The following is a 23,061-nucleotide window of genomic DNA, read 5'->3' as shown; positions in this document are numbered from 1 at the left end:
AGTACCATGGACGACCAGGATCTTGAGGACATGTTGAGTGGCATTGCTGCGGCCGTCCTCCTGATCATTTAACAAAGATCAGCTTATATTAAATTGAGTGAAGTCTATTTACAGTGAACCAGCATTAGTAAAACATTTGTTGCAAGATGTCTGCACTCCACAGTATCCTCTACGTGACAGTTGCTTTAATATTTCTCTCAGCCTCTGCTGTGAGCAGTCAAAGCCTCCATACTTTACAGTGGCAGAAAACCCTATGACCTTGTAACCCCAGAGCAGGTTTATTTTTTGTCGTTATGCTTGTGAATCATTGACAAATCTCTCTTTAGTTTGTTCTTTCATGTTATTTTGTTGGCTTTTCCATTGTCTTATTTGGTTGAGCAGAATATTTCCATCCCCTCATCTTTCCTTTCTTATTTAAGAAGCAACTTGCTTTATTTATAATACATCAAGTCTTGAAATTCTATCATAAAACAATGAAATTATGATTTACCAGGCAATCTTCAAGAAGTTCCTCCTCTTTCTCCCCAAGGTACATGATGAGGCTACGGATAACAGCTTCACGTCTCATCTCAAGTCTTTGGTTCAGTGAACAAATTATGATGTCAACACTAAACAACTATTTACATACAATGAACAGTCAATTGAGAGCAGACATGTGCAAAGAGCAGTGATTTCTGCACGTGAAAAGCTGAAGTTACAGAGTGTAAGGGCTTGTTCTATGCATGTGGACATACCGCATATAAAGCATGAATCTTTGCACTCTATAGCTTCTCTGCCCCTGCACACGTCATCTTTCCAAACATGGCTCTTGCTCTGTGTGTGTTTGAGAGAGAGACAACAGGTTCTTCTCTGTTCATAAAAATATAAAGCCAAATTTTGAACAAACTTACCTGGCTCAATTTGCCCATGAAGGGTCTCAGCTTGGTCCCCATGACACCTCCCTTGGCCTTCATCAGGGCAGTAAGATTTGGTGTGCAGTGCTCAAGTTTAAAGATGAAACTCTGCTCCAGGGAAACTGTTGTTATTCTTCTAAATTCCCCCTTGATCTGAATTGACAAAAGATTAAAAAGTACAAAATTAAGAACCAGGTCAAATACACACTCGTCACATTCTCTCTCACACACACTCACTCACTCTCACACACTCACTCACTCTCACACACTTGCAGTCTCTCTCTCTTTCATACACAACATTAGTAACATTCCATGACCAAACAGGAAATGGATACGGAAACAATAGGAAATGATTTGCGAGGAATGTTATCAGTGAGCAGTTACTTTGTGCTGATATACGCCAGTGATCGGGTCACTGTCACGTTTATCAGCAAGTAGTCTTTTGCAAGCTGATAATGTGAAAATGGTGAAGATTCTAAAGAATTCTGCAGAGTGAATGCAACACAAACAGAGCCTGAGCTGTGTCCTTCATTTCATTATAGAACTTGGACAGGGTAATGTAACTCTACAGGGTATGTAGAGTTTATGATTTTGCTATACAAAAGTATCACACATCCTGTGCCATATATATTTGCTAATATACTCAAACATACACAGCACTTTGCAAAAATCTTAGGCAGTCAAAGAAAATCAAGCTATATCTGAGTAATAGGTGTATATTTGTCTAGAGAAAAAACAATGTAGTCATCATTGTACAAATCATCATTATCATAATGTACGCAAATCAACAATAACATAATAAAAAGTAACAAGAGTTTCTCCTGTTCTCTAAAAAGTTACTCATATCTTGTTATCCCAGCCATTCTGTGTATTTCTCCAAATTCACCAGCTCATATAATTAATTAAGTCAGTTGGTATCATTTTAAAGGTATTGCTCAGCCTGACCTGGTATGCTAGTGCATTGGCACCCCCTCTCTCCATTTCTCTCCAGCCCAGCGTGTCTGATCAGGATCCTTAGGCGATTAGGGATGTAGAGGTAATGAGCCCCCCTGCGGACCTGTTTGCTGTTTCATGCTGCCCATTCATGGTGCTAATGAGCTGCAAGGTGAGAATATGCCACAGATGGGGACTGTGACAGGGATGAGAATCGAGCTGCATTCCTATCTTGGGTGGGTGACTCCAGCTGCTCTTATGTTGTTGGTATTAGTTTCGTTGCTATTACTTCATTCAGGGCTTTTCATTTGTGGAAGCTTTCAGACCCCAATTCCAGCTCGCCACCCCCGCCCCACTCTACCCCCATTACTCCTGATAAGTAATGATGGGCCTCTTGTGTTCGCATGTGTTTCAGTTTCAGTTGGATAAAATTGCAGCACCAATACACAAAACAACAGCAGACCACTTCTTCATGTTCCAAAAGGACATTCCTACGATGTACACAATTTTCCTTCCCAGCTATTTGTTGCAACAGTATTATCTTTCTATACTTCTCTGCCTAGATTGTGGTCGACCTGTTCCATAAGTTCATATTAGTAATACTTATTTTAACCCCCCCCCCCATTTCTGCAGCACGATCTGGGCCGCCAGTTCTACAAATACTTAGATATAGCAGGGGGAAAATCACAGTCTCGTTTGGGTACAAAGCACATCACAGCGGGTGGAAAAACAACACCTGCAGTCCCCTTGCAGTGGGCAGTGCCAGCTCTTAGATATCCATAAAGCTGTATTTTGCACCAATCTTAATGCTAGGGCTCTTCAAATCTGGCCCCTGATTCCAAATCCAGGCCATGTTTTCAGTTCTCCCAAGCAGACAGTTTAAATTACTGATTCTGATTGGCCAGAGTCTTCACACCTGGCTCATGGGTTAAGGAAGGTTGAAAAATCAGCAGTGCTCAGCCCTTGAGGACCGTGATTTGAATAGCCTTGGTTCATGCTATAATGCAAAGCTTGTGCTAACGATATTAGTAGTTTAGCAATTTTGTTAATTTTCCCTCCATAGTTGATTGGTATCTAAGTTTTTCAGGAAGTATATGCTAAGGAATTATATATTTCACTTTACTGCGTAAAATGGTAAATTTTTTTCATTTGAAAGGAAAACTTTTTACCACAAATATCAACATTTTATGTTTGGCAAATATTTTAATCCAGTTACCTAAACAAGAAGCAGAAGAGTCTTTGTTTGTATGTTTTATATCAAGGAATTGCACATGCAACAAGTTAATTGGAAACTGTTGCAAGCATTAGACAAGATTAATGGTTTGGTTTCTGCAAAAATATTGTTATGCTAAAATATTGGCTGTACTTTGTGTTCAATAACAAAATCCCCTTGAAGGAAGGGAATAGAGAGAACACGGGGGGGCTTGGTGAATATTTGCCCTCATGGTCCCCAGCAGAGAGGTGGAGGAATCATGGCCGATTGTCAGATTGGCCGAGAGAAGGGTGATTAAAGTCTAAATTACTCATCTCACGTAGTACATCAAAAGGACGAACAGCACCTAGGCAAGAACACGGCTCACGGCACATACACACACACACACACACGCCCTAACACTACCACACTCGCATTATCCAAAGCACTAAGCCAAGAAAATCTCTTTCCTGACATCCATGGCACCCCAAAACCACACCCAACCCCCCTCCCACCCCCTCGCCTATTGTTCACTCCTCAAGCATGCAAATGTGAGCCCAACCAACGAAGAGGGAACCCATCCCATCCCATCCCATCCCTGTATAAAGGCATCCTGCCTCACCGTACCCCGTCTCACACAGAGGTACTCTCCCTCAAAGGAAAATGCATACAGAATCCTGTGGATCCAGCACTGTAGCTCGTGCCGTAATGGCTATTTCTTTGTCATCTACATTCTTGCCTGTTTTCACCTTCCTGCTCCTCGTCGACTTGGAACCAGCGCTCGGACTGGGGCTGCGTTTGGGAGATGGTCAGTGGGACCTCCATAGCTCCTCTCGCTGTATCCCCATCCCTTCCAACATGGCCCTGTGCCACAACATCGGCTACGGGAACATGAGGATGCCAAATCTACTGGGCCATGAGTCACTGGGGGAGGCTATCCAGCAGTCAATCAGCTGGCTGCCCCTCCTAGCCCGCGAATGCCACCCTGACGCACGAATCTTCCTCTGTTCCCTCTTCGCACCCATCTGTTTGGACAGGTAAGGCTGATTCCATACATACGGGAAGGACAGCACCAGCTTATGGACTCAATATTGAAGAATCATCAGGGAAAATTGAGGAAATGAAAACTGTATAACTTCAGTGCATTAGATGACTGGAATTATATAAGCAAAACCTAAAGAAGAATTTGTTTGGCATTTGACCCTAATTGAAATATCAGGAATAAAAGTAGAGTTATTTTCAAAAGACAAACGAGCATTTAGATGGAGGGTTGTTCTCTTACGGATATTTACTTAGGAATAATTAACTGGGAATAACTGTAATAGGCAAACCTACATGTATGGTCAAAAGCCTGGGTGTTTAATTCTGATGCATTACCACAGAAACATTTCCAGTCACTGGCTGTTTACTTTCAATGCAGCAATGGGAGACAATAACTAATCATAGGTGCTGTTGGTTTATAATAAAAGCAATCACACACAACCATATAACTGGCGAAGGCCATACCGATACTCAGGCATAATGTGCATTAGAATAGACTGTTAAATTCTCTCCTGCCGGGAATTCATCTGCCTCTCAGGCCACATATCTGAAATGATTTTTGTTATTCATTGGCTTGCAGAGGAATCAGCCTTTTCTCAGTCTAATCCCAGCTCTCTCTGTTGAGTCTCTGATCTTCGCAAAACCCTGAAGCTGGTATCTGAATGGACCTTGCGGGGGGAGGTCGGGCGGGGGGGGGGAGTGGGATTGTTGGGGCCTACTGAGCGCTATGCAAATCCAGCCCTGCTGATCTGCATTGGGTCACAATCTCCTGACTCACTGAGTCATCAAAGCAAAGGCATTTCTTTTGAGTTGCATTTTGTCTTCACGCCTCTTTCAAAATGTACGTTATCAGATAGAGTGTTGTAATTTTCTCCTCTAAATGAACTCACCACAGTTTGTTCCTTTAATCCATTCATTGTCAACTTCCTTCCTGCCAGCACCCCCCACCCATCTCAAACCTGTGGGCTCTCCCTCCCCACAGGTTCATCTCACCATGCCGCAGCCTCTGTGAGCTGGTGAGGGACAGCTGTGCTCCTATCATGGCCTGCTATGGCTATCCCTGGCCTGCCATTCTTAACTGTGACCAGTTCCCTGCTGACAACCTCATGTGCGTCTCATCAGTCCATAACAGCACCACCTCCCACCCCAACAGCCGAAAAGGTAAGTTTGCATGTTACGCAGAAGTCGGCCCGTGCAGTTTGGTTGTCAAGCTGCAGCTGATCTTATTTGCATATACCCGTTACGGCCTGTAATTGTGTAAAACTAAGCCATATGTCTCCCACTTTGCACATAAGCTGTTTGCATTGACAACTTTAAAATGGGGTTACTTTGAAAGAAATTGCGCTTATTATTAGAGCGTTCTCAGTAATAACAGTAAATGACACACGTTTCTCTTCAACAAATGCCTGAGGCCAAATCATCGAGATATTCTCATTAACGATGTTAATGTTAAAATTGTCATTGTGGTGAAATGACGAGATAATTTCTTTAAACCTCATGAACGCATCACTTCCGATCTTTCACGCTGGGCTGCAGTAGCTGTGTCTCTGCAGAGTGATTGGCTATTCAGCAATGAACCTTATCCACGCAGACTGTGCAAAGCAGAGTCTCTGGGACATCATAGGCATGTGCTGGATTGCTGACCGGAGTTCCTCTGTGTTTCAGCTGTACCTCGGGCCAGCTGTAGGGACTGCGAGCTGGAGGAGGCGGCGTCCATCAGAGATGCCCTGGATACTTTCTGTAGGAACGACTTTGGTGAGGAACCCTAGTCCCACTTTCTCCATCCTCTTGCCTCCCCCTTGTCTGTTCATCCCCTTGATGCCCCTAACCCTTCATCGGCAGTTCGTTCCATTAACGTCCTCAAGCCACTTTTTATACGTCATACCTTTACTAGAATACGCTTTGTATTTCATATCTTGATGGGAATACCCCAAAAAAACAGCCTTTGGAAAACTGAACACTGTCCCTTGACTCATTATCCATCCTCTGTAGGGGGTATGCAATGATGTCACTTTCCCGCCAGAAAAACCCCCCCTCAGATGAACTGAGTGGCAAAACATGCTGGCTGATTTTAGTTGGCTAAACTGCAAAACAAACAATTATCTGCTAAAGGTAGCTGGGCTCAACGTGTTTTGTAGGAACTTTTTAATTGATCTGGCTTTGTGCAGTAGCCCCTTATAGGCTAAGCTGGGTTTGTCTTGGTTAACTAACGCTGTCTAACTGGCACTCATTTTGTTTGTAGAAAACAAGGCTCACCATCATGGATGTTTTCAAACGCTGACAATAACTTTACAGTTACACAGAATATAAATGAATGATTCTAAATATTTAATTGATAAGCAGTCAATACAGTATATAACTTGCCTGGGAGGTATTGATTTTACCCACAAATCCAACATAACTGACACAAAATGACAACCACAAATCCACATTTTGGAGCCTGGATTCCAGTCATTTCCGTGGATTGCAGCAATCCACTTGCTTCTCTTTTCTTAAATGTTCGGCAGTCTGTAAAAAGATGACTTCTTGTGAAATTGGTACAATCAATCGCACAGCAGCTGCTTCCCATTCTAGATGTGTCTTACTGGCATTCAAGCTGAATGCTAATGCTGCCACTCAGTGGCTGCGACCGCAGTGGCTTCATGTGCAAACCCTCTATTCATTTTTCTATCCGCTGTGCTCTCAAAATTGCAAGCCCAGCTACAAATTACTGCACAAAGCTTGTCCTTGTAGCTCCCTCTGATACCACATCACATTGGTCTCCTGATGTATGCCTCTCTGTCGTTCCCCCCCCCCCCCCCCCCAGTGGTCAAGCTACGTCTCTCACGCCTGAACTCCAGCAGTGTCAGCCTGGCCCAGTTCACACTGACCTCCAGGCTGGAGGTCCTCAAGCATGGTCCGCTGCTCGGTGGCCAGATTCGCGCACGACTCCAGCTCTGGCTGGAGCGGGATGCCACCTGTGTGCGCAACATGACGCGACGGCAGCATGCGGGCGGCACCTTCCTGGTGATGGGCACGGTGCAGGGCGAGCGTCTGGTTGTCAACAAGGCCTACAGCTGGCACAAGCGTGATCGCAACCTCATGACTGCAGCACGCAAGTGGAAAAAACACCGGTGCCGAGGATAGAGGGATTTGGTGCGAGGGTTCGAGTGAAAGGCACTGGTGTCTGACCTGCACTTGGATGGGCCTAGGGCAACCTACCTTGATGTTTCCTATCTTAGACGACGTACGTTGTGTGAACATTCTGTCCGCAAAAAAAGGAAAGTGCCCTACCAGTCATAATCTGTAGCAGCCATGTTACAATGCTGTGAATGCTTGGAGTGATGGGTCATATCATGGCCAGAGGGGAGAAGCTAGTCAAGTCTGGTCACCTTTATTTACAGAGCACATTTCACACATCTCAAGTCGAGACAACATGCTGCATATAGCCAAGGAAACGAAACGTCACATACAAACAGCAATCGACATCGATTCAAAAAGACAGAAAGGAGACAACTCTCACTAGTCAAAGGCCAAAGAAAATAAATGTTCGGGCTGATGTAACATGTAAAGGCAGGCTATTCCAAAATATGAGTGCAGCTACAGAAAAGGTACGATCACCTCTCAGCTTTAGCCTAGATCTGGGCACATCTACCAATAACTAGTCTGAGGCTCTAAGGGCACGATGACGAGAGTCAGCAGATTGGCCCCAAGCCGTGTAAACATTTGAAAACAAAAAGCAAAACTTTACAATCAGCAGGAACAGGAAGCCGGCGCAAAGTGGTTCAAATATGCTCAAATTTATAATTGAAGACGGGCAATCGATGAGTGACGTACTCCAGTGTAAAGAGAACTGCAACTGTCGGCAAGATGTTGTAAAACAATGGATTAGTATCTCAAAATGTACCTCGAATTGTGGAAAGAAAAGGCTTAACTTTGGATAGAATTCTAAGAGTAGCCTTAAAGAACGGAAGAAATGTGTATATCAAATTTAAATTAGCTATCTAAAACCATTCTGTACAGAAGATTTACAGCAGATAGACAGAGCAATCAGGTCAAGGTAGGCCTTGAAATAGAATAGAAAGAGAACAGGATGAGATTTTGAATCTCTGTCAATTGGTAAGTAAATTTTTGTATCGTCTGTGTAACATTAAAAAAAAAAAAAACAATGTTGAAAAGCAATGTCTCCTGAATATGGAGCCTAATAGCAAAATATACAGGAAATACAGTAAGGGCCTCGGGGCTGAACCTTGTGGAACTCCACATGTAAGAGCAATCACCTAGTCTTACTGAGAACCTTCTACCTGTAAGAAATGTCTTAAACCAAAGCAACTGAGACGAGAGGTCAAAATGTCACGATCGACTAAACAGAGGATGAATTCCAGAGAGAACCCATTAGCCCCCATTATGTGCAAAAGGGTTCCTGAAATCCTCCTTATCGAGGCTGTATTGTCATATGTGGGCAGAGAATGGGTCAAGGGTTCTTAAGTGTCCTCCAACCACCAGAAGAGTTTCGGTTTCTGGATTTTCTTGAGGGCCAAACAATAGGGGTCAATTCTTGCGAGTCATCCCAGCATCATTAATGACAAAAGCTTTTTTGTTCTCTCAACACATAGCAGATATACATGTGTAAATTACTTAAATTATATACAGAATTTACTTAGTGACCTTGCTCCAATGTTGATAATCTTACAAGGTTTCTTTTACTGTGTTTTTAGTTACCATAAAAGAAAATATAATTTGTTTAATAATGTCTATATTTTAAAAACAATTATTCGAGTCTATATATGTAAGAAATAAAGTGAAACTGAAGGAGTGCTTTGTGTATGCTAAGTATGACTGGTACATCTTTTTTTTCCACTATTGCAAAATGTTAGATCCAACGGGAATTATTTGACAGAAACAACCACTAAACTACATTTTCCCTGCACGCTAATATTAAAATACTGGAAATATTTAGAGAAAGTGAAACATTTGTTCATAATTCATGGTGTTATATAAAATCATTCGACACTTACAAAATCATATATCTACCTTCCACCTACACACAACAAAGAATATTAATCAATTCAATTGACACTTTACGTTTCGTTACACATAAAGGTAAGTAGGAATGTTGGAAGTAAAACTTCAATGCAATTAAATCGTTATCTGTTAATTATATTACTAATAATACGTGCATGGAAAAACACCTTAAAGTTCTTACACAGCTTGAAACATGGCTCCCCCTTGTGTAAATATCAGAAAATATCTTATACAAATTCTCAGGGTCCAGGATGCGAATGAGTTTGTTTATGAAACTTTCCTTAATGATCGACTGATTTTTTTCCAGCTGATGAAGAATGTCATAAACTGAAATCAACTGAAAGTAATGGTTTATCGGGACAATCAATGATCAGGTGTTGAACTGTACAGACACTCCACGGGATGGCACTAGAAGATTCTATAACTGCAAAGGGTGCTTCATTGCGCCATCGAACTGCAAATACACCTGAAAACAAGCCATTATAATTTCACATGCTTCTGTGCAATTGCTCTGATAGCTCTTTATGTACATAGGTTTAAAATTCTCGTGCAAAGGGTTTTAAATGTACTTTTAAAATACCTCGTATAATAAATTTAACATGTAAATAAGTAAGATATTTTTATCAGTCAGATATATACGTTTTTAACGAAAAATGTTGTCACATCTGGCTAGAGTAACAGAACAAATAAATTCACGCAGAGTTTGTGCTCACAAAATCCACTCAAATTCACTTTGCCTTAATGTAAGAATGGACAGTTCGATACAAGTGTTTTTCCACATAATTTTCTTCTTTACGGCTATCACAAAATGCTGTAGAGGCATTGAATGATAAAATAGTTTAATGGTTCAGTATTGGTGGATGGGGGAGACATTTAATTTATGAGCCTTTACACCGATTCCTAAAAATGTTGTTCTAAAAACGAGTTTTACATGCATAAAGATACCTCATTTATTTGTTAAAACGCCGTACTGTTGGAAGCTTTACTGCATTAGGTCTTCACACGACGCTTTCTTTTCCCCAGAATTTCTTAAGTAACGCTTAGACAAAAATCAATCCAATTATTCAAATGAACCAAAACGGGACACTCCCCCGGGTTCAAGGTTTTCCGGGATCCGTGGAGAGCTCCTGCCTGTCTTCGTTTTTGGCACTGATCTCAGCCATGGATCGCCTTACAGGAACGATGTTTTTTGACAGTTACACTTTAAAATGAGATATGGTTTAAATAATAATGAAATAGATACACAGCAGAGGTTAGCGTGAAACATGCAGCTGGTGGTTTAAACAAAAGGGACAGAGGCGTCGGATGAGTTTGGGACTCGGTACAGTGGATGTGCTGCACCTTGCGGCGTATCCGCCTCGGCTACGTTAGAGGATCACATCCGAGCCGAGCAGTCCCGGAGGAGCTCCGCGTCCCGCAGTTGCCCGCAGCCCGAGGTGAGAGCGCCATTACTCCACCAGCCAAGGCGCACTTATCCACTACCCTGTTGGACACGCACAGAAAGTTTGAGTTTTAAACTAGCCCCGAAAACTTTATCCAGTTTCTCAGCGATTTTGTACTGTTTTACCATGCTTTCCTAACGTAGCGTTTCGATGATTTGGACATGCCGAGTTTTTAAATACCGATTTCCCTGCTGTCTGATCGCCTTCTTGTCGGATCGGTAAGCGAGCCGTCCGATAAACAGATCACATCCAAATGGCATGTATCCCCAAACGGAACCGTCGGGAGCTTTTCTGCTGATTGTGCACCGCCGATCGCTCCCTCCTTGCCGGTGGGTTTCCGGGATCGGTGGTGGCGCAGCAGACTATCTTTGTGCGCGTCGTCGCGCAGCCCTTTGTGCGGCCGCGGAGACAGGAAACCGCGGCGAGACGAGCTTAAAGCAGGGGAAAAGGGCCCTGACCCTGGGCTGCTGCTGCTGCTTCTTTTTCTTTTTTTGTCGATCTGCTGCCCTGAATAAACAAACATTAGACTGTCTCAGAGGCCCAGCGCAGTTTTAGTACATCCCGCAGTTACACGTTAACAATCCCCGACCTGGCAAATGAACAAACTTACTTAAAGATCGTAGTGGTGTTGCCCACATAGGGAAGTTTGAGCTGTTGTGTTGTTTGTTGCAGAGTTCAACACTTTAAGTTTATTGGGCATATTTACATTGCCCATGTCGTCCCTAGAATCCTATAGGTCAGTCCTGGTTTACATTTTTTTAAAGTTTATTTTAAAAATTCCCCACGTTAAGATCTGACACGACCTTATACCTAACTGTCGGTCCACCAAACAAAGCTTTTTCTGTCTTGTTTGCCAAACCATTGTGTTATTTTCCCATATATTTTGCCATGCTTTCATTCGTTCTTATACTTTAATATATATATTTTTTACAGTCATTCTGTTTTTCTCCTGCTTTAATACTACACTGTAGTATATCATATTATGCACTATTGGGTTGGCAACTTTGGTCAGAAACAAGTCTGCATCCACATGCACACGTATGTAACAGTTTTACGGCCTTGTAAATAATCGGTTTGGTTTTACAAACTACCCCAATACATTTGATGTAGGTAATATTTGGTTTATAATGGAATAATGTAGATTTGCTGGAAGTCTGTGAATATTCTCAGTCATCCAGGTGAAACTGTCTGGTGGTTCAGTCATGGCAACTCAAGAGAGAAGTCCAGTTGCCATGACTCAACCACCAGACGTTTGCTGTAAGATTTCCAGCCTGGGAGTCTGCAAGCCTGAGTGTCACGTCAGATGCGTGAGAGTTGGCAACTCTGATACGATATCATATTATACTATACTGTACCACGCTATTGGACTGTCACGTTCTCCATTACTCCATTCAAGTAGTCCAGTCCCATTCAGGCGGGTTTATTGGCTAACCGTGAAACCCCATCAAAAACCACTGGAGGGGGGAGGAAAAGGCGAGGGTGAGGAAAGAGGGAGGGGTTAGCTTCGGCCTATTTCTGACATGGCTTGCTCTGGCTTCTTGGTCCCGTTATGAGAGGCCTGTGCCGTCGCTGGGGATCCCCCCCCCCCCGACGCTCATTAGTGCAGCTGATGGCAAGCAGCTGTCAAAAAGGATGGGAGGTGGCGTCGGGTACGAGCAACTGTCACAGAGACAATGAGTGGAGGAAAGAACAGGCAGTTGCCCTTTGGCTGCCTGGATTCCCGATAAATGAGCAGAATGGCAATGGCGGTCTGCTCTAAGAACCACTAATGAAATGGGTCTGGGGAGGATGGATGCATACATATGAAAGTGGGGGGGGGTTCTGTGCTCCTTTATACCCCCCATGTAGCTAATAATAAATAATGATGTCTTGTTTGGGATTGGGGCCTGTAATCCAGACTCTAACCCTACTCTATGGCTGCTTGCTCCTTCCAATCCCTTTATTCACTTGAGCTAAATGGGGCGGTGGGATTGGGGGACCTGGCGTCTGTAGGGCTGCTGCTGTGGGAAGCTGCCCCGCTTATCTGCTGGGGCCGTGAATGCAGAAGTTCCCGCACAGACCGCAGGTCCTAATAACTTAGTACCCTTGACAAAAGGCAAACTTTTTTTTAAGTTTGTTGACCTTAAAGAAGTCTACAGAAACAGCTTACTGTGAATGGGGGGGGGGGGGGGGCGCACATCATCCCCGCTCTCTTGTGACTCAGCCTGGATACGGATCTTTTACAGGGATTGTCCGGTGACGGCTCTGAATTCCGCTTTTAATTAGGAAACTGACAAGGATGTATGTCTTCGGGCACGTGTATCTCGAATAAAAGATGGACCTCTGCTCTCCTTTTTAAATCCCATTTGTTCTATGTTCCCTTTTAGCTAACATTTATGCAAAAATCCCAGGGATGGTTCTGTTTTATGAGCAGCATGCTTGCTAATTTCCATTGTAATCTTTTATTTTATTATTATTATTATTATTTTTTGTGACAGACTTACTTGTTTGCATAGCCTTTGTGTGCACAGTGTAAGTGCCGTTTATGAAGGCCTTTAAATCCTAGGCTGACGTCCTGTTGCCCTGCACAGACCGCGGCGTGTCAGACACGTGCCGTGCTGATGGCTGAGTGGAAGGTACTTGTGTCCGAGGGAGCAAAGTCTGTCCCGTGTGTTGGAGGGAAGATCTATAATACGTCTGCATAAAACCATTTTAACTTTAAGTAACTTTAAATTTAGGTTAAGGGCGTAAGCAGAATTAGTTTTTTTTTTTTGGGGGGGGGGGGGCTTTGGGAGAGAGTCTGAAAGAGGAGGTTAAAAATACCTTTAGAATAAAAGGTTTTGTGTGATGGAAAATGCCTTCTGCTTAGATGGGCATCAGGAGTGCAGGGGATGGGGGGGCAGGGTGAGTCATCAGAGAACCCTGTGGGAGCCCTGTTCCCCAGAGGACCCAGCCTGTATTATCCCTGATATATTCGATTTGTAGCCCTCTCTTCCCGTCAGTACAGTGGGGGGGTTGGTAAAGCAGAAGCTGACAGAGCGGGAGATGGAGGTACATCCAGTGTGTGGCCATCTGTGTGTCTGCCTTCTGCCCCGCCCAGAGCACTGGCAGTGTTGCCCGGCTGGATGTCTCACCCTCTTTTGGGGGCTGCTGAGGGGGTCTGTGGTCTGCGTGGCCACATTCAAGCACGCGAGGGGTTAACAGCAGCGAGGTCTTTCTGCTGTGCCGTCCAGAGTCCATTCTGGGTGGATAAACTGCGGCTGATTTATGTAATTCCATACTTTTCAAAAGCTCTGTGTCTGAAAGAAAATGGGCTGCCAGAGAATGACAGCATAGTGTCTGCCGGTCACGTTGCGTCAGGGTGAAATCTGAAACCTCCCCTCTTCTGCATCTTTTGTGTTGCCTGCCTGCTTGGCTGGCTCTCCCTAAAGGCCATTTTTAATGGATTTGCTATGGGCTGAACTAATGAATTTGCCAGAATGGTTGAGTGCCTCGTGCCTGGTGTGTGCCACCACTTGTGTATCTGTGTAATGAAGGTAAAAATGCATGTGCCCTTTCAGTGCTAAGCCACAGGCTTGGAAGTTGCATAGAAATGGAAATGTCCTGAAGGCAGCCTCCTGGTGGGCAAGAGAAGCAAGTAGGGCAAGAAGCAAGCAAGGAAGTTCTTGGAGAAAGCTAGTTGTGGGATTGAGGTATCCTGGGTGATCCTGGGTGATCCTGCATGATCCTGGAGCTCAATCCAGCAGCAGAGATAGACGGGTTTTCTGAACTGTCCCCTGGTTTGAAGACATTTCCCAGAACAATAAGCTGATAAATTTCCATGTCCTGTGTTTTTGTTTAGTTAAAATTGTAGCGGCAGCCTGACTCTCCTCTCTAAGGTCAAAGGTGTAATTAATGCTGTCTGGTTCCTCTGTTCTCCTCCGGAAAATCTCTCAAAACATCCTCCGGAAAAAACTACTAACCCCATGCAGCGCTCTAATTAGGACATGCTCATGGTGCTTATAACGGCCTTGTTACCGTGGCACCTAGTAGCTGTGCAGCAGTGCTGTGACCCCAGGTCTCTTTCATTTAGCTAACTTTTGTTCACCTTAACTTGAGCCTTGGTGGGGGGAGGGGGGCTATGTTTTAGATGGTCTTGGGGGGGGGGGGGGGGGGGGATGGGATCCTGTTAACCTATTTGAGCGGTATGTGACACTTTTGTGTTATTGAAATTGAGGATCAAATAGACATTGTCGCATTATTTCCTGGATTGCAGTCTGGCATGCATCATTGCTGTGTGCACTGTTGTGCTTGGTGACTCACGCCACTCTGTGGAGAGTCCTGATATGACTCTGAGTTACAGCCCTATGGCTGATGGGAGGCTTTAGGCCTCCGTTTCTCTGCTTTAATGGCTCTCAGAGGCTAGTTTCCAAATTGTAGGCTTCTTTGCTACAGACAACCAAGAACATAAAGGAATCACGGTATGTTTTTCTTCCTCTAAAACAGAGAGTGCTCTTAGACACAGCCTCTGGTTAATAAATGACTAAATGGACTCTTGTCTAAAGTATTAGTAATTTAAAAACTGGGAGAGGGTGCTTAAAATAATTTACTGAATGTGGGTAAGTTTCTATAAACTTAAATGTTCACTGCTTATGTGTAACACCAGCATCTTACCTTTAATCAGGAAAGAAAAAGGAAAAAAAACTGCAGTAATGGACAAAATTATATGAGGTAAAGACACGTTAGGAATAACCATCATATTGATGGTTATGAACAAATGTCAATTTTTAAATATTTTGCTTTTTTCCCTACTAAACATTATTGTTTTTGAAAATGGCATTTTTCTTCTGGATTTCAGTTTAATGTATAAAACTGCTCACTACTTTATTCTCAAGTGCCATTTTCTCTATAAACACTCAAAGTAATTGCAACCATAAGCTGAGTCTTTAATTCAGCAGAAGCATTATTCTTAATGGAGTTGATGGGTATGGACGGTGTCCATTGGACACACAGTGCAGAAATGTGTTTGCAATGATTATAGGGAAAACCAGGAAGATCTTTCAACTTAAATTCGACAAATGGTCTTTGCATCAGCATTTTTGTTCTTGATTAAATGTGAAGTACACTTCCCTTCCGAAACTGTCAGAGTAAGTGGCTTTTCTACATCACAGGTAGCAAAAAAATATCATTTAAAGTATTGTCTTATGAGGTTTACCGTTACCACTGCCGCTGTACAGCTCAGCTACAGCTCGATGGAAAGGCTATAGAGTTCTTTTGGATTCGTGGGTAGCCCTGTTCAACTTTTGCGCAAGTCTAAGTTTCACTTTCCAAGGTAAAAGTTCATTTGCTTTTTTAGTATCTTTTGATTATTAAACAGTGAAGGTCTTGGAGGTACAAGTTTTTGTTTTTTAAATAATGAAGTACATATGTATTACATACACTACCCGTGATTTGGTAGCTTATTCCATGTTCGGAAAACCACACGTGATGATAATATGCAGTGACGCTTCTCACATGCTGTGTGCACGCTACACTTATTTATGGAAGGCCACTGTTGTGCGTGTTGTTTTTATATTGCAGCTGGAAAACAAAAATATTCCCCTGGGGGCTCAATATCTGTTTTATTACCTTGAATATGGCTCTTTGAGTCCCAGTGTCCTGGTCTTGCGTGTGGGAGATTGTGAGATGAATTCAGGTAAACACTTCAGTGTCTGGCTGACTCATTCGGCATATTTCTCATCAATCCATGATTGCTGGCATGTCCAGCACCAGTCCACTGCTTGAGTTAGGATCCAGGTCACCGGTCTTCCCAGTCACACGCCTCTGGATATCTCCGTCAATCTCCATGAGTACGCTATAGTTTCCTGTAGGGGGTTATCCTCTCATGGTCAGCTGTCTTTCAACTTTGAGATCGCTAGCAGATTTAAAGATTGAGTTTAATGTGAGGAAGAATCGACATTGAGTTATATTATATTTGAAGGATTTGTCATAGAGGTAACTTTGTGAATACTTTGATTTTACGGCTTTGTAAACTAGGGGTTTTAAATACATTGTGGTTGTCAGCATGTATCCGCCAGAAAGCTGGATGTTCTTGTGACACTGAGCCAGGTGTTTGCAGGGTTCTTTAAAGAAATTAAATGATTCCTTATTTGCCGTTTGCTCAAGTACGAGTACAGTTACAATGGAATGCTTCTCTTTACCTACCCCTACTTGGTCTCCATGAGACACACAGACATGCATACGGGTGAGAGCAAGCTTGGGGATCACAACACTGGGTCAGCCAATGTCTAATGCCCCTGGAGCTGAGGGTTAAGAGCCTCGCTCAGGGGCCCAGTGACAGCATCAGTCTCCCAGCCCCGCTATTCGAAGTGGCGCCCTTCTGATTATGGCCTCGGAGTCGCTCGCTGTCCCCAGACTCACCATGACTCTGCTCTGCTTCACTATTATAATGCTGATAACCGTTTGGCGGATTGTGGATTTATCTTGCATCTCCTTTCATCATGTTGGTACCTCTTCCTCTTCACACTCTCTGCTGTCCTCTCTGCTGTGCTGTGTCTGCTCTTGGTAGGGGCTTCCATGTTGCTCTGTGATTGTACACACACACAGACTCCTCCTACTTAATAGTCGCGTCCCTCCAGGCATGACGAGAGGTGTAGCCCCTATGTCACGTGTGACAGACTGGCTCATCAGTGCTGCATCCCACTTTGGGGGGGGGGAGGGGAATACTCTGCCATCCCTCGGGATCCCACACATCTCTGCTTCTTTGGGAGCCCCAGCTGATTGGATAAGTACCACTGAAATGGATACAGTGAGATGCCCTCTAATGGACTTAACCCCTCGTCACCCACAGATCCACCTTTACAGAAATACTGTTTTTGTGTGGGGGGAGTGTAATGCACACCCAGGCCTGAATGGCTTCAGCTCTGTTTTGGGCTCCTGTCCTTCAGGATCATTCTGGTGCTGTGGTGCTAAGGCTCAGAACACTCTGCTGTCAGCTCAGGGTCCTAAAATGGATTTCCAGCCCGAGCTCTTACAAACAATGTTTGCTTTGTGTCAGTATGAATTGGCAGATCAGTAAACGAACATCCATTATAGTCGGCCCTCGTTTATCGCGGTTAATCAGTTCCAGAGTGTATCGCGATAAGTGAATTTACGCGAAATCGGATTATTTATTTATAAATTGAATATTTTCGTAGTTAGAGCATAGAAAACCTGTTTAGGACCTTCTAAATATGGTTTTTAACATTATTAGAGCCCTCTAGACATTAAATAACACCCTTTAGTCATCATTACACTCGTATTACCCAATATATTAGACAAAATAAGAGAGAACATATTAGACGTTACAAATATCATCATTATCATTATTATTATTATTATTATTATTATTATTATTATTATTATTATTGTACATTTAATTACACACACACACACACACACACACACAGTTCTTACACACAACCTATGAAAAGCCATCGTGGGGCTTAGATAAAAGTTGTGAGAAATCGCAAACACAACAGCAAAGATGCTTCCAATGCGTAGCGATGTATCATTTTCACTCTCAATCAACTTTTTAATGAATATGCTGTGGCGGTGGGCGGACCGAGGCATCGCCGCAGCAGAGAGACACAGAGACTGGCTTGCTGGGGAAACACGCTCTTTATTAGTAGTCCTTACAAGGACTGCATCAGGCACCCAACAAGCACCAAAACCAACTACACATAGGAAACGCAGGGTTGCCAGACGCTGACTGCACGACGCATACGCGGTGGGGGATTTACGGAAGCTAATTACACACGAGGATCGGACCGGGTACACACAAGACAGAGGTTAACACACGCACAACAATAAGGAATTAACCATTAAGAGTAACAGCAACAACACAACAAGGGCCATTTACAACTACAGCTGAGGCATGATGGGACATGCGCGCCGTCGGCGCTACAATACAAAAAACCGCGATAGAGTGAAGCCGCGAAAGTCGAAGCGCGAAGTGGCGAGGGACAACTGTATTGAGCATATTGATGAGTTCTCTTTTTAAAAACTACACTGTCAAAGTATTATTATTATTATTATTATTATTATTATTATTATTATTTTATTATTATTATTTTATTATTATTATTTATTGTGTTGATGTTTTTGTTTATTAATAGTAATTGGATTGTGGTTGATGCGATTGACAAATGTGCTTGTAACAGCTGATGTGGATTATTTGAAATGTGTATGTTTAATGAGCAGATGTTATTTTTTTTTGTGTGTGTCGAGTGACTAGTCTTGGAATGATGTTGGTCAGTGTCCGTCATGGTGGTGATGATGATGTTGATGATGACTGCTCCCTGTCATGCTCCCCAGGCCCCACTAGGGTGCACACCAGATGGATCGCATGAAGATGTTCAGGCGTCGTTTGTCGACATCCCTGCGCGGCTCCAGGCTGGTGGGCGACTCGCTGTCGGAGCTGGCCGAGCAGGTGGTGCTGGACGATTCGACCGTCCCCAGAGACAACGGTGAGGCGGGAGCTGCTGCTGGTGGGTAGGGGGGTGGATGCTGCTCAGTCATCTTAGTCAAGGCAGTATCACTTAGTTTGGCTGCTAACCTGAAACCTGTAGTATTTGATATGGGTGAAAATAGTGAAATGGGGAAAAACACAAATGATGAAATGATGTTGAAGTGAGACTCCATGTGTAACCAAGTCATTGTCCATGTGTGCCGATTCAGCTACTTCTGCCCAGGATGTAAAGGTGTATTTCTTTCTTTGTTGCAAATCGCAGAAACTGGGTGCAGTGACTCATTTAGCGTAGTTTGATGTTTCGTAACCTCAAGTAGGTGCTTTTGAACATTTCCATAGGTAGCCCATTGCAATGTTTTCCCTTTATGCTGTGCTGTGAATTCATTCAGGAAAAGCACACCAGCTCTTCCTATCCCATATGTGTGTGTCGTAATTTGGAGGATGAGCTTCACACAGCCTTAGAGCGTGTCAGGCAGCGAGAGATCAGCAGTGAGGCATGCTGGGATACGTAAGCATTTGTCTGCTGGTGCCACCGTGGTTGTAATAGTCATCGTTGTCGTCATTATCTTTGCCCCAAGCCTGCCATCATGATCGTTCCTTTTCACACTTTCATGCAGTCCTGTGTGATGCTGCCTCTCTAGGCTGTGGAAACACGGCTGCCTTCAAGGACGGCTGTTCTGTGGGTTGTTTGGGCAGCGCGATTGCTTAGTGGGTGTCATAATTGTGTCCTTTAGTTGTGTGGGCAGCTTCTCTCATCCAGAGGGACTTGGAGCGGCATTAATAATTAATCCATTATCACAGCAGGATAATCATTCTAGGGTTTTCCCCCAGGTTTAAAGCTTGGGGGGGGGGGAGCAGATGGACACCGACAGGATTCATGCTGTTCTTATGTATCTTTTAATGACAGCAGTCAAAAAAAACGCAGATATTTTTGTCTGCTTTTCAGGTGGTTGACGCGACATATTTTCCGACGCGCGCTCTCTGTCTGCTGGTGGGAGTGTGCTCACCTGTGTGTGCGCGCGCGTGTCTGTGCGTGTGCATCGGGGCGGAACTCCGCCATGCGCGATACAGAGAGCAGAGGGGAATTGTAAACGGGTGACCGTGTAGAGACAAAAATGACAAGCTGCTGTGTAAATATGATAAATAACATAAGGATATTTAGTTTGTTTATTAAAGGACAATGTATAGACCTGTTCTATAGGAAAGGTAACCTCAAATGACCTTGTGATCTGGCCCTATATAGAAAATAAAATTAACTTAACCTGTGCTCTGCTGTTGCATATTTAGGAATGCCGGTGTCCTCTGGTGGCCATGGGAGGTACTGCTCTCATCTCACTTGTCAGTTTGTTCTCTGGCTTTGACACAGTGTGAGTCACCTAATTAGGCCCAGTTTGGGGATGCAGGTGAGGACAAGGCAGGAAGTCCTGCTCTCACATTCTCTGCTCTTGTCTGGGAGCAGATCTATGTCCAGGGCTCCTCTTCATATCACTTCATCTAGCCGCCTGCAGTGTTAAGATCTTTAAGATTTACTCTCTGTTGGTCTAAAAAATAAGTGAATTATTTACTGCATGTTTTATGGCTCTTGATCTCATAGTTAGCTTTGAACTCTCCAGGTTTCTCCAGATATGATTTGCATTTTTTTTTTACTTTTTTTTATTGAACAGGTTATACAAGTTACATTTTAAATTCAGTTATTTACTATTTACCATTTCAAAACATAAATTGGGTTATTTATTAGCAGGGAAAACGACAATAATAGACATAAAGGAGAAATTAAAAGAGAGTAAAAGAAACAATCACAGAAATAAAATACCTATTAAAAGGAGAGAAAAAACAAAGGGGGGGATTAAATACCCTATTGTTTTAGTATAGCAGTAGTCGGACTCCATCTTTTATTGCAAATATCTTTTTGAAATCTCAGGGATATGTTATTAGCTCCATCTGATATATCTCCCTTACCTTCTCAGCCCATAAACTGTGTGTTGGGGGGTCGGTTTGTAGCCATTTGATTGTGATACATTTAGTTGCTGCTGTTAGTGGTACAGTATATGTAGTTGGTATTCGTCTGCTCTTCCGTCAGTGTCCCTCAGCATTACATCCAGTATTGCCACCCTTGGGTTTCTCATGAAGGTTTTATGGAGCATCTTTCCAAGGGCCTCAAACACATCTCCCCAGAACTTCTGCACTTTTAGCACAAGCCCAAAACGCGTGTGTATGGTTTGCCGTTTGTGCACAATGTCTCCAACATCTGCTTGAGTTTGTTAGGCCCACCTTGGCCATAATTTCTGGGTTATGAAAGAATCTCATAATTATCTTCCATTTATACTCTCTCCGTATATTTGGGTTGGTAACTAAATGTGCTCCTGTACATATTTCTTCCCATATGTCCTGAGATATTCCTGTATTCATTTCAGATTCCTATTTCTCTTTCACCTTTGTTGTGTTGGTCTGATTCATGTCTAAAAATATTTGATATAACTTGCCTCGCTCCTTGTTTGGAGCTATAATTTCCTTAAATGTTTTATAGAATTCATTAATATACCCGTCTGGACTGAGGCTTTTATTGTCTTTCAGATTGGAGGTGGCCTCTTGTATTTCCTGTTCCTTAATTGGCTCATCTAACTCATTTGCCATGGGTTCAGTCAGTTCAGTTACTTTGATATCTCTCAGGAGCCAGCTTGCCGTCATCCGTACAAGAATCTGTGTTTTTGTTTAAGGAATTTTGCAAATGAATCTAAAATTTCATCAGGTTTTGTGACAGTCAACTTTTAATTTCTGAATTGTATTAGATGCTTGTTGCTTTTTCAGTCTAAATGCCAACAGTCTGCTGGCCTTTTGGCCGTGTTCGTAGTATTTTAGTTTGGTAAACCGCAGATTGCCTTCAATCTTTTCGCCGAATAAAATATTTAGTTGTCTACGAGCTTGTGTGTGAGCGCCAGCTCGCACCATTGGGGGTTGGTGTTTTTTATGTTGTCGTTCAAGCTGCTTACTTTGCGTCACGGGTGGCTCAAGTGTACTAATGTCCCAAGTTCGCTGCTTCAGATCCCTGGCCGCAGCCCAAACAGACATTAAGCTCTTTGGCAATTTCTTTATGATTGGGGCGTGTTTTCTTACCTGTGCTTTTTGTTTCTGCGGATTTGCACCTCCCACCACCTTTGGTGTGATTTTGCCCAAAATTGCTAACTAGGTTTAGATCCCATCATGCCCGAGGAATAACCCAGCAAGGTAAACCTGTATCCTTACTCCAGGCTCTTAGCTTATTTATAAAATTTTGAAAAACACAAAAGCTGATTGTGGTCACCGTTAACTAGTTAAGCAGATTTTCTGCCGTTGTTTTGGAACAAAAGGTCAGGAGAAAGTCGCTGAAATAATTGGTCTGTTGAACCCACCTCGCATTGTTTAAGGCTGTGGTTGTCAAACTCGGTCCTCAGGTCCCACTGCCCTGCTTGTTTTCCAGCTATCCCTGCCCTACACACTGCTGATTACCTGGATCAGGTGTGTTCAGTCAATCAGAAGCTGAAAGACAGCTGGGACTTGTGTGTGGGGCAGGGATAGCAGGAAAACAAGCAGGGCAGTGGGGCCCGAGGACCGACTTTGAGAACCACTGGTTTAAGCCATTAGGTGGTAGCTAGGAAAGCCTGCTGGTGACTTGCTGTTAATGGGCTTGTTTTGTCCGCCTTGAGCTGTGCAGGCAGTTTTCCCTCCGACTGCTTCTTGAGGGGCACCAGGCCATGCTGGGCCTTGTAATGGTTTCTGATTTGCTGAGCCCAGTCCAGCCACATCCTGCTGACTCTTCCCATCGTCGCTTCCTTACAGACAACAGGCAGGGAGGGGGTTTTGACTGGGGCTGCTCCCGAACAAAGCCTGTCTGAAATGAGCAGCCTGCATTTGTAGTATTATTTCTTTCTTATAAATTCCCTTTTCGCCTACCCAGTCTTGGTGACATGAGACACATACACCGCTGAGAGCAAGCTTGGGGGTCTCAGCACAGGATCAGCCAGCATTGAGAACCAGTGCTTTATTATTGGCTGATTGGGAGGCCGTCCCAAAAACCCGCACCCACACCGGCCCTCCATAGATCAGGTTCCC

General features: G+C 43.5%; 2 protein-coding genes and 1 long non-coding RNA gene across 7 annotated transcripts in view; 2 read left to right on the top strand and 1 right to left on the bottom strand.

Annotated features, from left to right (window-relative positions):
• Positions 1–3,624: 3,624 nt before the first annotated feature.
• Positions 3,625–8,871, top strand: LOC125744473 (secreted frizzled-related protein 5). The gene is made up of 4 exons (XM_049016323.1): positions 3,625–4,055; positions 5,042–5,220; positions 5,725–5,814; positions 6,866–8,871. The coding sequence occupies exons 1-4, from the start codon at positions 3,682–3,684 to the stop codon at positions 7,183–7,185; spliced, it is 963 nt and encodes a 320-aa protein (XP_048872280.1). The 5' UTR covers positions 3,625–3,681; the 3' UTR covers positions 7,186–8,871.
• A 1,014-nt stretch (positions 8,872–9,885) lies between these two features.
• Positions 9,886–11,316, bottom strand: LOC125744474 (uncharacterized). Of its 2 annotated transcripts, XR_007398394.1 has the most exons (3): positions 11,116–11,316; positions 10,686–11,012; positions 9,886–10,546 (listed from the first exon to the last, which is right to left on the bottom strand). It is a non-coding gene; the product is annotated as an uncharacterized LOC125744474 (long non-coding RNA). The 2 variants fall into 2 exon arrangements; XR_007398393.1 differs by having other exon boundaries at positions 10,686–11,144.
• Positions 10,172–23,061, top strand: part of LOC125744472 (cyclin-dependent kinase 17-like) — a 39,097-nt gene continuing 26,207 nt past the window's right edge. For 2 of the 4 annotated variants that reach the window (XM_049016321.1, XM_049016318.1), the window contains exons 1-2: positions 10,172–10,499; positions 18,819–18,991. In XM_049016321.1, the coding sequence (XP_048872278.1) occupies positions 18,841–18,991 (151 nt within the window). In that variant the 5' untranslated portion in view covers positions 10,172–10,499; positions 18,819–18,840. Of the gene's footprint in view, positions 10,500–10,540; positions 10,724–18,818; positions 18,992–23,061 lie in introns of those variants that run through there. The other 2 variants (XM_049016320.1, XM_049016319.1) reach the window with 2 other exon arrangements.

This window comes from Brienomyrus brachyistius, chromosome 6 (genome assembly GCF_023856365.1).
Source record: "Brienomyrus brachyistius isolate T26 chromosome 6, BBRACH_0.4, whole genome shotgun sequence".
NCBI lineage: Eukaryota > Metazoa > Chordata > Actinopteri > Osteoglossiformes > Mormyridae > Brienomyrus > Brienomyrus brachyistius.
The sequence above is the reverse complement of the archived record's forward strand: the minus strand, read 5'-3'. Positions and strand labels throughout refer to the sequence as shown.

Coding starts and splice junctions, on each gene's coding strand:
- LOC125744473 (XM_049016323.1), top strand. CDS start 3,682: ATGCATACAGAATCCTGTGGATCCAGCACTGTAGCTCGTGCCGTAATG. Junction 4,056..5,041: donor GCACCCATCTGTTTGGACAG/GTAAGGCTGATT, acceptor CCCTCCCCACAG/GTTCATCTCACCATGCCGCA. Junction 5,815..6,865: donor TTTCTGTAGGAACGACTTTG/GTGAGGAACCCT, acceptor CCCCCCCCCCAG/TGGTCAAGCTACGTCTCTCA.